This window comes from Ostrinia furnacalis, unplaced genomic scaffold, assembly GCF_004193835.3.
Source record: "Ostrinia furnacalis isolate ACB-3 unplaced genomic scaffold, ASM419383v2 OfSCF0710, whole genome shotgun sequence".
Taxonomy (NCBI): Eukaryota; Metazoa; Arthropoda; class Insecta; order Lepidoptera; family Crambidae; genus Ostrinia; species Ostrinia furnacalis.
Window position 1 is genome coordinate 813,440 of NW_021130949.1, and position 17,983 is coordinate 831,422.

Genomic DNA, 17,983 nt, shown 5'->3' on the forward strand with positions numbered 1-17,983 from the left:
AAATTCCAGGTAGAGGTTCATGTATATTGCGAGTTTTGATCAAGAAACATTGCGCTATAAATGTAAGCAGTAAACACCTAAAATGGTACCCGTTTAAAATTTTAAATGAGGATCATAAACGGATTTCAAATATTACCCCAACAGAACCTAGTCTAATGCAAATTCCAAACCTAAATCATGCTTGATTCCAGTAACGACAGCACATTTTGTATTCCACTGAGCTGATTTATGCTTCAAAGGTCGTGATTTGCATTNTTTTCATTGAAGGCCGATTACACACTGAGGAACGTCCCAAGCCGCATCGCATGCGGCAAAATCTCGTATAAAATAGCCTATGTCGCAACAACATACCATCGGTCATTTTCCGACTATAGAAAGCTAAACCACTGTGTATAGGTATTCTGCTCTACGTTGCATTGCCGCAAAGGTTGGTGTGTGCCAGACCTTAGGCAGCCCAAATATGCGACACGGACGGGAAATTGAAAGCTATAGTCGGGCACACCACGGGCTGCCCGCAAGTTAATCTCATGCGCAAAGCCGTCAGCTGTATTAAACTTTAAGCCCATATCTATAGGTTATTGTTGCCAACAGTGTTTTCGGATCTTTTTGAGATAAAAGTTACCTGAAGTTAACACTTAGGTATTCTAAATGTGAAACTTTATGGATTTGTCGGATAACTCTGAAACGAACATGGAAAAGCAGTCCTTATTAGGTTTCTGGAACGCGATTCTCACGAGGAGCAGTCTCAAACTTGTTTGTGCGACAGTGCATAAAGCAATTGTCTAATTAAGAAAGGAACATAGTACTGCTAGCTAGCATCGGGATTCGGGACATTTGAATTTCACAGAACTTGCAAAATGCAACTCCTTTAAACACATGCTTTGAAAACTTTTGACAATAACAATGCATGTTGACTCTAACTGCGTGTATTCAGTAAAATGAAAAACAAAACTCTTTAATGTCTAGTGAGTAACTTTTCTTTGAAAATAACTACATAGTTATTTTCGCAGTTGAAAGGCATGGCAGGCTTGTCATTATTATAATTATGTCACCCTAAAATAACCTGCCCTTAAATCTTAAGATAGCTATAAAAATCTACCTTTAATCGAATCCCAAGAAAGATATTTATTTAAATTTGTAAAACCTCTATTGCTCAAAAACTATACCTAATTACTTAATTGATAAATTAAGGTTTAAATGACCATAAATTTTAGGTAAAATCACAACACAATCATTAATTTCAATGTATTTGAATTAGAAGTTTCAGCAAATACTAGATATTGAACAATTTGAATGGCTCTCAATATTCGCTATCAGGTTCTCTACGGGTCATTAAACTTTCAATCCATTTGGGTTGATGATGATATCTCACAGCCTAAACTAAAAGCTAAGGATTTAGTGATGGAACATGCCAAAATTAATTAACCAAGCTTTTCAGCTGTAGGTACCTACTTTAAGTTATTTAATGTTATTTAAACTCAGTTAATGTTAACATGAAATAATTTACTTCATAAGTCACAAAACCTTTTGATAAAAGGTGAACGAGAAAATGGTGTACCTAAGTAAAAGCAAATAAAATCACATATTTATTCAAATAACTTTCGAACTGTTTATACTTTCACTCCACTTCTTCGTAACTTCCTTTGTTGGGAATCGCTTGAAATACTCTTTCTTGTTTCATAAACAATGAGGATCTGTAAGGCAAGCGGTGATTCACAATTCACTCTGTGCAGTGACATAAATTATTCATTTGTTTAAAATAAGAGTTCTCACTTCGATTTTGATCACATTTTCCAGCAGATTTTCAATTGTTGTTTATACAGATTCACGGTACAGATTTCCACAGCGTATTTACGGCAAGGCAATTAATTCGCGTGTGGTCCGAGTAATGTGACCGAGCATGATACCCATATTTCCCGGTCTCGAACTCGGCACTAATTCAACAGCGGTCATAAACCATTCGAGCGCGTTATTTCCTTACCGAGCGCCGCAGTCGCATAAATTCAACCTCCACCTCTACCGCAAACACCAGCGCAGTAAAATATTCAATTTATCGAAAACGATGTCGTAACCAACCTTCTTTTCCGTGACCTTTCGCGTTTCGAACCAAATTCGACGATTTAACAAAAGCAAACAAGCAACAAAGAACATTGGAAGATATCGGCCCCTAATTAACGCCCAAACAATGAACTCACTGAGCAATGTTTAAAAACTGAAAATAAATAAGCAAACTTTCCTTCCTCGAGAACTTCTGGAACTTACTCTGACAAAACACGGCAGCACCTCGGCGGGCTACATAAATATAATATCAGAACGATTTTATTCTTCTGCTTGCCAACCCACGACCCATATTCGTACGATTTATAGACATTGGAACCACGCAGCATATAAATCAAAATCCTTCTCGCCTGCAGAAAATATTGTAGAGATTTTCAAAAATTTCAATGTATACCTAAATTTTAGAAAATATTCGAATGAATGTTGCACATTTGCAGTTATTCCATTTAGACCCAGATTTAGCCTAGAATATACCTCTTAGGCAGATAACATAATTTGCGTCTCAGCACCGAGAGGGAAATCGGTTTTCCTTACGATACCGAGTAAAGTTGCCGCGAGTCCGCATAAAGGCGGCTCATCTCACATTCGCGATAGAGAACGTTGTTAAGGATATTCGCCCGCTATCGGAAGGTGTAGTAAAATCACTTACCGGCGTTACCGGCGCCGATATATTCCCTTGACATTGGACAAATCTTCGTGAGGCATAATAAGGTAGATATGCCCACATATTCTTGAGACATGCGATATCTGTATAATAATGTTATGATTATGATTATCCTTGGACATCTTGAAATCAGTTCCCTATATGTACTATGGATAACTGCAATTTACCAAACAACTAACATATTATTTAATAATGCTTGTTAATTAACAAATATCATAAAGATCTTACCCAAATAAGCCAAAAGTTATAACGAAGACATGCCGTTGTCCGCGCCTCTCCGAGCCATCATACTTATGTATCAACTAGAGGCCGCCCGCGACTTCGATACGTACGATCCCGTTTTACTCCCTTAGGGGTGGAGTTTCGTAAAATCCTTTCTTAGCGGATGCCTACGTTATAACATCTACCTGCATGCCAAATTTCAACCCGATCCGTCCAGTGGTTTGGGCTGTGCTTTGATAGATCACTATGTCAGTCAGTCAGTCAGTCAGTCAGTCAGTCAGTCAGTCAGTCACCTTTGATTTTTATATATTTAGATGTGAATATACCTCTACAGTCTACAATCTTCTTCGCAACGTGACAAAATGACACACAAATACTCACGTGGTAATTTCACACAAATTCTCACGGATATTGCAACAGTTTGGGATAGGAATTCCCGTTCTCCCCAACATCTAAACTGAATTAAACCCTAATAACAAACTCAGCTCAACGTGCAGCGATGTGACGAAACCGAGGATGAAAACGATCTAACAGCTCTGAAATAGAAATTCTAACGTCAGTGTGATATAACTAAACACTGTTTGCATTTCCTCCGCGCTGAATATTTTATATTAGACCTCATAACAACTTCAGCAGCAGCTAATATCTATAAACTTGCAACACGGGAGCTGCCTTATTTTACCCGGCTCACTGCATTTGGCGTTAAAATTGTAAAGGTAACTTTCTTTCGCATTTTAATTTAACTTTCCGTTTTGCATAAATTTTTCCTTCTCTAGGTGCACATTTATCTTTACGCTGCCTTTTGCATATTTTTATTCGCGAATATTTCGGAGATAGAGGAGTTTATCAAGCTAGAATCGTTATTTTGTGCGCATAAAATGGGGTTGTTCATATGGGAATAGATAGATAAGGGTAGAATAATGTTGTGTACGTGTGAAAAATACGTTTGGCAGCATAATGCGTATACATATTTATACGCGTTTGTCAAGCTGTCGAAAGCGTCACGTATACGTCGCGTTAAGTGCCGGTAATACCGGCTCGCTTATACGTACACACCGCTTACCTGAACAATCACCAAGAAGGGTGTATCGAAACTTTGTAATCGCTATGTAAAATCTAATGGCGTGTTAAACTGCAAGGACTTGTTGCTGATTTTCCTGAAGGGAATTATACCGCGAAATTGGTTTCAGTAAGTAATTTTCAAAATATTACTTGTAAGTTACAAGTTGTAATGCAACAGTAGAATTAAGAAGAGTAGAGTACATTAATGTATTGAACCTGTAACCGCTGAAATTGTTAGTAGATTCCCAACCAGGTCAGCCTTCAAAAACAGCAATCTATTTCTGAATAAATATTCGACAATAATCACAAATAACACTATTTCAGCTTCGAATTATCAAAATCAGGCACAATTTCAATGCAAGCCGAGATAAACGACAGCAATTTACTAATTCGGGACAGATTTTATTTGGGGTTTGCGGTGTGCATTCAATTCGGAAGCGCCAGCTGCGCTGCGGCCCGCTATAGCGTGCATCGACAAATGCCATTTCCCAGCCCTATTTTAGCACGGTTATTACGCGATTGCTTTTGCGTTTGTGATACAAAGGCCGTGGTGCACTCTGGTCGAACTAGAGCGCAGTACTTTCCTGAGAAGGGAAATGTGCGGGGCTGATGATTTGGTCTTGTCTATTTGTCAAACAATCTGAAAGTACAATAATAAACTCCATAAGTGTGATACATGAATAAATAAAGCTTATAAAACTACATAGTACATACTCGTACGTTCGAGTGTAGTATGGCCCACCACAAACGCCGGCATAAATATCACGCGACCACGCCGCAGTTACGCGATTGCCTGCGGTCACTTACTTTTTTCCCCTTTTTGCAAAGTAAACCAACACGCTGGCGAATACACTAAGCATTTAAAATACTAGGCTGTCACAAAAATTCGCAACAATAAAATGTGTTTGTATATTTTGGCACCGAAAACAACGACAACACTTCCCAAAATACGGGTGTAACGTGCCATAACTTGGAGCAAGTTCGCAGATTCAATCGATTGTACTTGTGGCTCACTTACCCGGGATCGTAAAGGAGCCGAGGCGAGGTACAGGGAAGCATATTTTATTAGTGCGAACTCCGGTGAGTAGGTAGAGCTAACGACGATACATTAAGTCGCTGAAGAGATTAACGGTTTACGACCAAATTTATGTTTATGGCTTCTTGGACTCGCTCTCTAAACACGTTGCCGCTTAAACTAAACGTAATTGTACACGAGCCCATTATATTTTAACGTCCATGTCAATACAGTTTAGGTACTCAGTTAAAAGCTAAAAGTAGAAACAGTAAAGTCTACTCACCCTACTCAATTTTTATTAACGCTTAACGACAGCTTACAATACCAAACCTACAGAAAAAAAATCAATATTTAAGTATAACTTCAAATAAATACGACTCCTTCCAAAATGAAACAGTCTTCTGGGATACGTAAGCACGGAGGAATATTAGATACGATATTTCTAATCTCAGCGGGGAATATAAACATAGATGTTCGTAATATTATCCTAGCTACATACACTGAATATTTATCTATGGAGAGCGTTTCGCGTGTATGCAAAGTTCTGCGCAAAACAAAGCCTATAAATCTGAAACGCGAATGAGTCCATTGAATTTCGTGTCACGTAGTCGTAATGCGTCAGGCTTTGGATAAACTCGCCGCACCGAGAGAGAATTTCTATTAATTCCACTAATAGCCCCGTTTACTGGCAACACCTTTTGACTCAACACCTGGGACCACTTAAAACTGTAACGTAGTATGCCGCCTAACTTCTAAATAATGTAATTGGTTGGGAGACATCCAAGCGCAAACACGACTTTCGTGAAACTTAGCCTTGTTACAATGAAGACGGCTGTTTGAGTAACGGCGAAGACTTACAAAGATCTTTTATCTTCTGAAAGGAGAAACGTGAAAATACGAACCAACTGAATAAACTAAATTAGGTTCCTTGAGATATTTCCTTATTCTTTTTCGCGTTACCATATGGGGACATTTGACATTTTCAGATTACGCCCTACTATTTGAAATTAATCGCATTTTTATAAAGCACCAAAATCGAAGCTTCATTTATTTCTGAAGTAAATAATTTGTACCTTCATAAATTAGTTTAATTACACACTAATTCACAATGAACCTTGGGGGAGGCCTTTGTCCAGCAGTGGACGTCATTTGGCTGAAACAACAACAACAACAACACACTAATTCAGTTTAAGAATACTACCATGTTTTACCGTAGACTCATTCTACGGTTAATAAACTATTAACGACAGTAAGTCATGTAAAAGATTACACAATCTTAATTGAAAGTTTGAAAGTAAACAAAATTATCTCAACCCTGATATTAATTGAAAGGCAGTTCCATTAATTAATGATTCTCAGCTGTCGTTAATATTCTGTAACGGGTGGCGGAGACGAGCCCGTCACAATTAGCGGTTCCTACAGGACCTGTATTAATAGCGGCCACCTCCCGCCACCGCTCACTATGCATGCCCGTTTATCAACCTGAATAGATTTTCATGACAGCGCAATTAGTAGAAACTAATTGCGTTGCAAGTAGAAACTTGCTACGCTAATTAAATACCTTGGGAAGTTGAGGTATTTCAAACGTTAGTAGCTTTTTAGATTTCCGGCATAGTTTTTCACATAATTATTTGATAATGTCGCTGAATATGCTATGATTATGATTGAATAATAGGACTATGATTAAATCATGAAAACTATTTTAAAATAAGTGTTATTATTTTAAATCCATAGTTTTTTATTAATCTCAATCTTTGGAAAATATTTCTGCTACGTGTCACGTTAGAAACACCACATGAAACGTACTTAGGCCTACCACCTTGAATCTGTCTACAATTTTAACTGCGGCGACTCATTGAAATGCAAAACTATGCACTGGTTCATAAAATTCCCCGCTTTAATGAACTTTGATTCCCAACCACGGCCTAATTAAAGTATACAACACAGGTGAGCGGCCCGCCGGCCCGCCGGGCATCGGTCGATTTAGCACTGAGCGGCCTGTTGACAAGCAATTAGGGCTGCAACTCATTTGGGCCGTTGCGTGCCGCAGCAGGCAGCGGCGACACGCGAAAAATCACAACACCAACTCTGCCAACTAACTGTGGTCAGGGCTGCCAACTGGTGGATTTTCCTCTAATAATGTGTAATGTTACTTGCAAAGAATATATTTATGGTTATTTTACCCGTTATAATGATGTATGAGCGTTTTTCCATTAACCGACGACGGCAACCGCATAAATTTTATAATGCATAAAATTTATGTGCCAACGCCACGCTGTCACCGTAGGTCGGCGGTAAGTGGTAAGTAAGGGTAAGCAAACTGTTATAATATTCTTATACAGAACCCCCGTTTACATTATCACTGACACGATGCCATTTTCAGCTAATTACGTACAAATCAACAACTATACCAAGTCTTAATGATCTTTAAAATAATTACAAGAGTATTCTTGAAACATTTTAATCCTTCCAATAACAAGATATGCCAAATTATGTATTGGAGGTTTTCATGTATAATATTGTTGTTTAGAGTGGGAATTTTTACCTGTCTATAGGTATTTTTTTAAATAAATTGCCATCCCTATCAGTCTCGCCTATAGTCTACATACCTACTGCCAGCTTTAAATTATTCCCCACTGTGTAAATGCTTTGAGTTGGGAAAACATGCGTGCGGTTTCCTAACGAAAACACGCGCGTGAAAAATAACTGCATTTACAGGGTAAAACGTGAATGATTACGCCTTTCATATACCGAGCGTACCATTTTGTATCTCGCGTGAGGCCGTGATACTGTGTTTATTTATACAAAATTAACATTTCAGAAAAGCTCGTTTAGATAAAAGCTGTCGGTTTTCACGCTACAGTATTTATAAGGAATCTTACAGAAGATTTTCTCCTCTCCGTGGAAAGGTCTGCACGTGACACCTCCATTGAAGCTAAGGAGCACTCGTAGATAACAGCAAAAGAATGGACCGGCTTCAGAACTCGTTATAACGAAAACAATGATCGCCGGAAATCTTAATTGTATCTCGCGCCCCGTCATGCTAACTTCTATCCCCTCCACTCGATGCCATCTCTGAAGAGAAAGTTTGAGAATTTATTAAAGGCCTATTTAGAACAAGCTGTTCAAGCTCTTTCATAATTGTTGAACGATTTATGAAATTATGCTTTATAAAAATAAATTCTTTAATCGGGATCGGCAACCCTAATTATATGTATAGCAATGGACATTATTTGATTCATTTGTCTTACTTACTTAACAATACATCAATGAGATCAGTGATCGAAAAGAAAAGGCGGTTAATACTTCTTTAATCTTTTCAATCAGTGGTTAGGTACTACTATATGAGTAGATTATTTATTTATTTATTAACCGCTTGAGTCCCAGACGGCATTCATTAATGCCATAACAATTGATTATCTATTGTGTCTAGATTCGCGGGCCTTGAAGGATTAAGGTTGGTTTTCTACCATTTCGTGTCATCTTTCAAAACTGCAATTTATCTTCACCTTATGTATCAATTGCTACTTATGGTTCCAATCATTTCTTTCTGAACTTGGCCCATAAGCGTCTTTTCCCAGATACTTACGTAACTTTGGATTAATGGCGATACGAAGTTATGTCCCCAAGGGCCCCAAACTACGGAGTGCGGCCGTGGGCTGAGTCCAGCTCACTGACCACGAGAAGACGGGACGCTCCCCGGGGCGCGCCGTGATACAACATCCTTTACCAACGCGTACACCTCATTGAATCTTATCTCGAGATTTATTTCTTCCTCTATATTATCGTGAGCAGAATAGTTTTAATAAATCACTACCTACTCACTTATTTTTACAGATTGTATTAGGTTTTCTAAGAAACAGCTTTAACGTAAACTCTTGGGAAAATGAACAGTCACGTTACGCCAGTTTTATTTAACACTAGCGGCCGCCCGCGACTTCGTACGCGTGGACCCCGTTTTACCCTTAGGGGTGAAGTTTCGAGTTTTTTAGGTTTACCCGGAAATTATTCAAACTTTTCTCGCTGTAAAAACCATCCTTGGACTTCAACAAACATTTAAAAAAAAGAATTGGTAAAATTGGTCCAGGCGTTGTTGAGTTATGCGCTTACCAACACATTTTGCGATTCATTTTTATATTATAGAAGATATGGTTGTGGCTGTGACATGTTAATAATGATAGAAATTAAGCGTTCGTGAATGTGTATGAGTGAAGGCAAATATAACAAAACAGTGCAACAAAGACAGTTTGTTGTTCGTTGTCTTAAACAAAATTGACAGATCAATAAAATGAAAAAACTTTGTGAAGTAGGTACTCAAAAGTAAATTAACCGTGCATACGAGTGACTCAATTAAACAGTCATATCGATCAATGGAAGCACGATGGTTAATAGTTATTCTGTCTGCCCCTATAGTTGTCGCAAGGGTGTCAATCAGCTCCTATTAATTTCCGAGGGTAAGGCCCAGCCTTGGGAATACATAATTTAATGAGTGCCGTCTTTGTTGCCAAGTCGCTGCAATAAATTACGGACGACACGAAAGTATGAATTTCAGACAGCTTTTCAATTGCTTAGTTAGAACTTTAACTTTGTTATGAACACCTCTCTGTCACAATTGTTGTACCTATTGTTAATATTTTATGTAAACCTTTCAAGAAAGAATGATTACAAAATGAAAAGGTGATGAAATAAATAAAAAGATCTTCACTATCAATTTCTTGCACTAATTTTGAATATGAGTACTTATGTATTTATCTAATAGATATTTTTAAATATAAACTAAGCCAAAAAGCTCCAAACTTTGCGTGTTGTATTGAAACTTGTAATCTTGAATCTCTTTATACTCAAATTTCTGAAATCAATCATAATTCAACACGTTCTTTGATCTCACTGTATACCGATCTGCCAAATTACAAAGTTAAACCCAAACTCGCTTTTCCATTGAAGTTTTTACACGCTCCCATAAGCATCGAATAAAGTCCCCAACTTCATTAATTTTGTCGATGATGCTTTTCTAAACAGAGATCAGGGTTTGCGGAAATCACATTTTCGAAGTTTGTCAGTTGTAACTTATTTTATTCTCGCCATCAAAACAAAAGCAATAACGAAGAAGACGCAAAATATTCCTATTTACACACCATTTAGGTACGTTTTTTATGAAATCGCTATCGTAGCAACATCATGCTACGACGTAGCATCGTAGCAATATTCGTAAAATTATATTTTATAATGATGATTTCCGTAGCATACTTAGCTTATAAGTACCAGAATTATCTTGTAAATTAAATTATTTTTTCACATGATGTTGAGACCGAGGAAATGTAATAATTGTGTTAATAATTTGATAATTTTCCTCATTATAATTTAATGAAATTACATCATATATCATGAGTGTTACATGTATGCTGATTACTGGGCTATCAAAAGGCGGCACCGTAGCAGATAGTATACGCTCTTTATTCTACTTTTCTAAATAGACTATCTTATGGAGCTGTTTCACCAATACGACTTATAATCGGAAAATATAATAAATGCTTCACCGCTCTTAAAGCTGTAACGTGTCTTTTCCCAGCATATCTCCCTCAAGTGGAAATTGAAACCACGACGTTTCCCTTTTAAACTAAACTATTTTGAGAAAAAGTTAAGCATTTTTTTTTATTTGTTGTAGGACGAGCGATTGAGCGGGTGTGCGCGGGCGCAGACGGAGCCGGCATGGTGTCGGCGGCGCGCGCGCTGCTGGCGGCCGTCACGCGCGTGCTGCTGCTCGCCGACATGGTCGTCGTGCGGCAGCTACTGCTGGCCAAAGACAAGGTGAGCTGCCAACCACGAGTTGCCATAGTCTACTCTAACCACTGAGAGAAGTCTTGAGCTGGCATGGTGTCGGCGGCGCGCGCGCTTTTAGCGACCGTCATTCGCTAACCACGAGTCGCCTAGTCTACTCTAACCACCGAGAGAAGTCTTGAGTAGTCCTACTTTAGAGTAGGTACAGGATGACGGAACTAATGACTCATGAATTTCTCATCAATCTTACAGATACAGTACAAGGTTGGCAGAAATAGTGCATTCATTTCTCATTACTCCCACATTTTCACATTTTTAGAGGCAAAATGTCCTTTAAATGACGCGACACGTGCAATGTACGTCATTCGATCCAATATTTTACGCATTTAGGCTGGGCTTTATTCAGAAATTACCAAAAAATACTAATTGAGTTTGTTCAATGAACTAAAGACGAGGTTGTCCCATCTGTTATGTAAATAGTCTAGCTAAATGCACCCGACGCTTCGCGCATCGGTAATGACTGATCAGGGTTTGAAAGACTTAAGTTATCCACGTAATCGTACTTAGGAGTCAGTCATCCAACATCAGTACAGTAATAACTTAAAGTTTTATAAATGCTACACTGCTCTTTTATAAGATTTGTTCCTCTGAACAAAACGCCACCCTTCTCACATTTAAAATTTCTGACTAACTTCCATTTGACCCGGATACCTGATGGAGTTTGTACATAATACAGAATCCGAAGTTCCGACCGCCTCATCAAGTAACTAGGCACTTAGCGCCTCGCAAGTTGGGCGAAGTGGGCCGGGTCACATGCAGGTGGCGCCCGACCCGACGGGACCGAATAGTTGACTCAAATCAACTATTAATTACGGATGCTGTTAACAACTATGTATTTTGGAGTTCCCTTCCCAAATGTATTGATTTTACCCTCTGCTTTAGGCAGTCGTAACGTGTAAATGCAACTCATGCTTTGATCGCTTGGACGAATAAACCACTGGACACGAAACCTACAAGATTTCTAAGGAAACACGATCAACCACTTTTTGCGGGGGGAGAGGTTTGACAATTGTCAAATAATTACATTTAGTGCTGGGAAAAGATCGTAAATTTTTATCGATAATTATGTAAATGAATGAATGAATGAACCTAACGAGATAAATGAATTATGGATTGATTTATTATTGAAAGTTTCTTTAATTAAAAGACTATAATTAATTATTGTATCGTGTTTATTATATATATTATTATAGTGCCATTGGTAAATCATAGGTACAAATAATATTACAAATTATTCATATAGGTAGGTAACTAGGTGAAATATTTTTTTGCGGTGTTATCATTATCAAATTCGTAAAGCAATAAACAAGTAATATTCTGTTACGATCGACTGCTAACTAGCTTTTGGTCTCAACAAATGTTATAATCTGTCTCACGTCACGGACAAAAGTTTCATCAATAGCCTATTTCTACACCACTAAATTTTAATCACCGAAAAAAAAAATTCTGGGTAATGGGTTATTGATACTGATCCCATTTGTGCAAAAAAAAGAGTAAAATAAAGTGACTCAAAATATCCTCCTAAAATTGGTAATTTATTGACACACGCGTCACTAGCACTATTCAAGAACAATAATGTAACACTAATTAAAATTAAAAATGGTCTAAGTAAGCTAATTATGTAATAATAACACTGGAAGCGTGGTCGAGGCGTGAGCGAGACAGACAGATCGATGCAACGTGTGAGCGCGTACGACTACTCTAGCGAGCACCGGAGTGACCCAGCTGTGACGCGTAAAATACGGACTAACGAAAATTTAATAAAAAAATTAACTTCATGAAAACCATTTCTTTTTCTTTTGCTTTCAATATTCCACACGTTTCTACATAACCTGTTAAATTTTTTTCGGTGATAAAAATTTAGTGGTGTATGTATACATTTCATCAAACACAATTTGATAACATTATGACAATGTATTGCTTTGTAGCGCTTGCAGTACGGATGCACTATCTGATATTATTTAATTCTTATCTAATGTTGTTGATATTCTTATGTTTAGGTTTATTTTTTTTCAAAATTTTATCTTACTGTTTTTTCGGCGTGATTAATATACATACCTCCACAAAATTACAGCTCTCTAGTGCCAATAGTTTCCAAGCAAAACCTCGGACAGACAGACAGCAAAACTATAAGGGTTCCTTGTCAGGACTACGGAACCCTAAAAAAGGTAGCCCTTTAGGGCACTTTATATGTCTCCTTATCTTTTGAGCCCTACCAGTTACAAAATTTGAACCATAAATGTTTTGTGTCTACTGATATTTTGGTGAATTAGTTGACTTTTAAGATAAAATCTAAATATATAAAAGGAGAAACTGACTGACTGACTGACAGATCAACGCACAGCCTAAACGGCTAAACGTAGGCACTTGAAATTTGGAACCTAAGCTACGTAGGTACCGTAGAGGTGCACTAAGAAAGGAATTCCCGAAATTCCCACGGGAACGGGAATTAGCGGGAAAAACAGGATTCACGCGTACGAAGTCGCGGGCGGCCGCTAGTATCTAATAAAATTTGATAATGATTGTACTTACAAAGGAGTTGTCCCAAAATGTATGGAGCCTAGGCCCACAACCTGTACACCTACCAAAAAGAAGGGCTTTTAAATGTACAACAGTTTCTTATTATTCAATTTCTTTTAAATAGCTTAGTTTATTCGCTTAAAACAAAAGATTGTTAAGAAAATAGCAATACTCAACCACAAAAACCATCATGGTGGACGAATGTCATTTTGATGACATCTGTCACTTTTGACATTAAGTCGTATCTTGGTGGAGAGTGACNTCTAAATAGACTATCTTATGGAGCTGTTTCACCAATACGACTTATAATCGGAAAATATAATAAATGCTTCACCGCTCTTAAAGCTGTAACGTGTCTTTTCCCAGCATATCTCCCTCAAGTGGAAATTGAAACCACGACGTTTCCCTTTTAAACTAAACTATTTTGAGAAAAAGTTAAGCATTTTTTTTTATTTGTTGTAGGACGAGCGATTGAGCGGGTGTGCGCGGGCGCAGACGGAGCCGGCATGGTGTCGGCGGCGCGCGCGCTGCTGGCGGCCGTCACGCGCGTGCTGCTGCTCGCCGACATGGTCGTCGTGCGGCAGCTACTGCTGGCCAAAGACAAGGTTAGCTACCAAACACGAGTTGCCATAGTCTACTCTAACCACTGAGAGAAGTTTCGAGCTGGCATGGTGTCGGTGGCGCGCGCGCTTCTAGCGGCCGTCACGCACTAACCACGAGTCACCTAGTCTACTCTAGCTACCGACAGAAGTTTCGACTGTGGTCCTACTTTACAGGATGACGGAACTAATGACTTATGAATTTCTCATTTAGTCTTACTTATGTTAGATACAGTATATGGTGGGCAATATAATGCATTTAGAGGCAAAATGTCCTTTAAATGACGCGACACGTTCAATGTACGTCATTCGATCCAATATTTTACGCATTTAGGCTGGGCTTTATTCAGAAATTATCAAAAAATACTAATTGAGTTTGTTCAATGAACTAAAGACGGGGTTGTCCCATCTGTTATGTAAATAGTATAGCTAAATGCACTCGACGCTTCGCGCATCGGTAATGACTGATCAGGGTTTGAAAGACTTTAGTTATCCATATACTCGTACTTAGGAGTCAGTCTCATCAGTCTTTTATAAGATTTGCTCCTCTGAACAAAACGCCACCTTTCTCACATTTAAAATTTCTGACTAACTTCCATTTGACCCGGATACCTGATGGAGTTTGTACATAATACAGAATCCGAAGTTCCGACCGCCTCATCAAGTAACTAGGCACTTAGCGCCTCGCAAGTTGGGCGAAGTGGGCCGGGTCACATGCAGGTGGCGCCCGACCCGACGGGACCGAATAGTTGACTCAAATCAACTATTAATTACGGATGCTGTTAACAACTATGTATTTTGGAGTTCCCTTCCCAAATGTATTGATTTTACCCTCTCCTTTAGGCAGTCGTAACGTGTAAATGCAACTCATGCTTTGATCGTAACGAAATGTATCGACTTGCTAAGAGTTTCTTTCCTGAAACACTGTTTCTACTTTAATTGAATACCTATCCTTGAAAACGTTGTTATGCATATGAAGTTACCTAAGCTTGCAGCTGCACATTTGTACAGGTATTAAAGAGTCGCTTAGGATCGATAAAGATTAAACATTCACGAATACTTAGGTTGGTACCGATAAATAAATAGGCAGACATTGTAGTAATTTAGGTGTAAACCTAAGAGCTATGACTGTGAGTGTAGAATTAAGACTCAATCAATACCTAAATATAAATGTCGATACTAGCTGACCCACCACTTCATTCCAGTGAATTACTTTTCAGTCAGTCAAGAGTTAGCCTGGTATGTGTTTGAATAAGCTGGTCTTAACTCCTGATCTCTGGTGTCAAAAACCCGCTTTTCTGTTTAGGTGGCACGCTCACTGGACAGACTGGAGTCGGTGTCAAACTTCGCGGAGTTCGTGCGAGCGTTTACGGAGTTCGGCGGCGGCATGGTGGAGCTAGCGAGGCTGACCGCCGAGCGTCGCGCGGACCTGCGCGACGAGCGGCGGAGAGCGCAGGTGGCCGCTGCCAGAAACGTACTGGAGCGGTCCACGCTCATGCTTCTTACCTCATCTAAGGTAAGAAATTATTCCTGACACTACAGTTGACTATAAGTTTCATGGAGTTCGGCGGCGGAATGGTGGAGCTAGCGAGGCTGACCGCCGAGCGTCGCGCCGACTTGCGCGACGAGCGGCGGAGAGCGCAAGTGGCCGCTGCCAGGAACGTACTGGAGCGGTCCACGCTCATGCTTCTTACCTCATCTAAGGTAAGAAATTATTCCTGACACTGCAGTTGACTATAAGCTTCATGGAGTTCGGCGGCGGCATGGTGGAGCTAGCGAGGCTGACCGCCGAGCGTCGCGCCGACTTGCGCGACGAGCGGCAGAGAACGCAAGTTTAGTGGCCGCTGCCAGAAACGTACTGGAGCGGTCCACGCTCATGCTTCTTACCTCGTCCAAGGTAAGACATTATTCCTGACACTGCAGTTGATTACAAGCTTCATGGAGTTCGGCGGAGGCATGGTGGAGCTAGCGAGGCTGACCGCCGAGCGTTGCGCCGACTTGCGCGACGAGCGGCGGAGAGCGCAAGTGGCCGCTGCCAGGAACGTACTGGAGCGGTCCACGCTCATGCTTCTTACCTCATCCAAGGTAAGACATTATCCCTGACACTGCAGTTGGCTACAAGCTTCATGGAGTTCGGTGGCGGCATGGTGGAGCTAGCAAGTTCGCTACAAGCTTCATAAAGTTCGGCGGCGGAAAATACTACATCCTAAATGGCTTTCACTTCAGTACAATGGAAACTGATGGTCTTACGAGTACATACTTCGAAGAGCGAAAAAGAGAAGGAAACATAAAACGTTATAATTTACCGATTATAATCTTTACTCGTAATGATGTCTGAATAGTGCACTATTCACTTAGTTCATGTTTTGTCCAAGCGGCATGTTACACCCTGTATACACATCGCAAAAATTATAGACTCTATAATTTAGAGCTTAAGTTGAAAATGGCTGAAACTACCGATAATACTAGAGGATGCGTCACGCGATGCGAACGTACACCTGCTAGATCAGTCCACGTTTAATATGCTCTGTGTGCTACGTGTTTATTGCTTCATCCAAGATTAGAATGGCATAGTTTGTGAATATTGTATTATATCGTACAATATTACCTAAACAATATAGAGCCTAAAGAGCGTTGCTAATGTAAATGAGAGCCCAAAACCTAATAACGTAAGAACACACATAAATCCCTATCAAGGCTGGTATTAAATTTAACACCTTGACCTACTCGAGGGATTGTTATTAACACCAATGGATCGCAATAAATTTCCAATCCCAGTGTCCGGCAAGGGCGCGGGTGCTGCGTATATTAGGGCTGTCGGCCGGCGCCGCCGCCGATCAATTATGTAGGGGCTACGACAATTCGGCTCCGCTCCGTTGTTTGCGACAATGCAGCCTTTATGGACTGGACCATGCTTCATGTTATTTTATAGCCACTGTCCTTCACAAGCGTAATCAACGCCGCCACACAAACAGACCCCAAACCGCCGCGCTCAAGCCGGCTTCTGACTTACACCGCACAAATGACACGCTTCGTTATAACTAAGCGCTAAGATTTACACTGAGCCCACATAATGACACTTTTAATTCGGCGAGATCCCAGAAATGGAACGTTTTAAGTGCTCGTGTGGCCGCATAAACTTCCCAAAGGCACTTTTGGGAGAAGCGAAGCTATATTTCGTTTAAATGTCTTGCTTGTTTAGGTACCTAAAGTATATGAGCCTAAAATTTTGCCGTCGCGCCTTATCGTAGCTTACCTACCTAGCCTTTATACACAAAATTATAACTTCCATATTTTAATTAAGTTGATTAGGCATTCTGGTAGACAGTACCTTCTTGAACATAGTTTTTTGATTTAAAAAAAATTAAAGAAAATATTTTTGGCCAATGTGAGCGGGCGGGCAATGTGCAGTCAGTCTGGAATGCAGAGACGTGCACACTGCACACTGCACAATATGTCAGCTTTTCCGGGACTGCTGTGTCGCTCTCTTCCTTTTGCATCGTTCCAAATAAATCTACCTTTTCTTATTCGTGCTTTCAAAATGTCCAGTAAAATTCATCAACCGTTATTTTACCAAAATTAAAGTGAGCCTCTCACTGCACCTGGATACAAAGTGTGAAATATTGTGAAATTCCTTGGGAAGGCCCTCAGTCAACACACTTTGGTTGAATCGTATGAATATCTATAAATAGGGTATTAAGTATGATAATTATTCTCCACTCTATTTTCGTCTATCATCTGATTTTTCTATCCAACCACAGGCGTGCCTGCGCCACCCGGGCAGCGCATCGGCGCGGGAGAACCGCGACACGGTGTTCTGTCAGATGCGGCGCGCCATGGACCTCATCCACTACGTGGTGCGCGACGGACTGCCGGGCCACGACGAGCCTACTCACGAGGTTTGACACATTAGTAAACCATGTTGGCTGCAATTCTCACCCTTATTGTCATTGTTTTACGGTGCTCCCTCATTCAGGCGTTATGTAACAATGCTTGATTTGATTT

The 17,983-nt window shown here is 39.8% G+C and overlaps 1 protein-coding gene across 1 annotated transcript in view; it reads left to right on the forward strand.

Moving 5' to 3' along the window:
• The window catches only part of alpha-Catr (alpha-catenin related), an 81,885-nt gene that overhangs the window by 52,600 nt on the left and 11,302 nt on the right, over positions 1 to 17,983 (forward strand). The window contains 3 exon segments of the mRNA XM_028300202.1: positions 10,687 to 10,829; positions 15,285 to 15,494; positions 17,740 to 17,877. Of these exon segments, the coding sequence (XP_028156003.1) occupies positions 10,687 to 10,829; positions 15,285 to 15,494; positions 17,740 to 17,877 (491 nt within the window).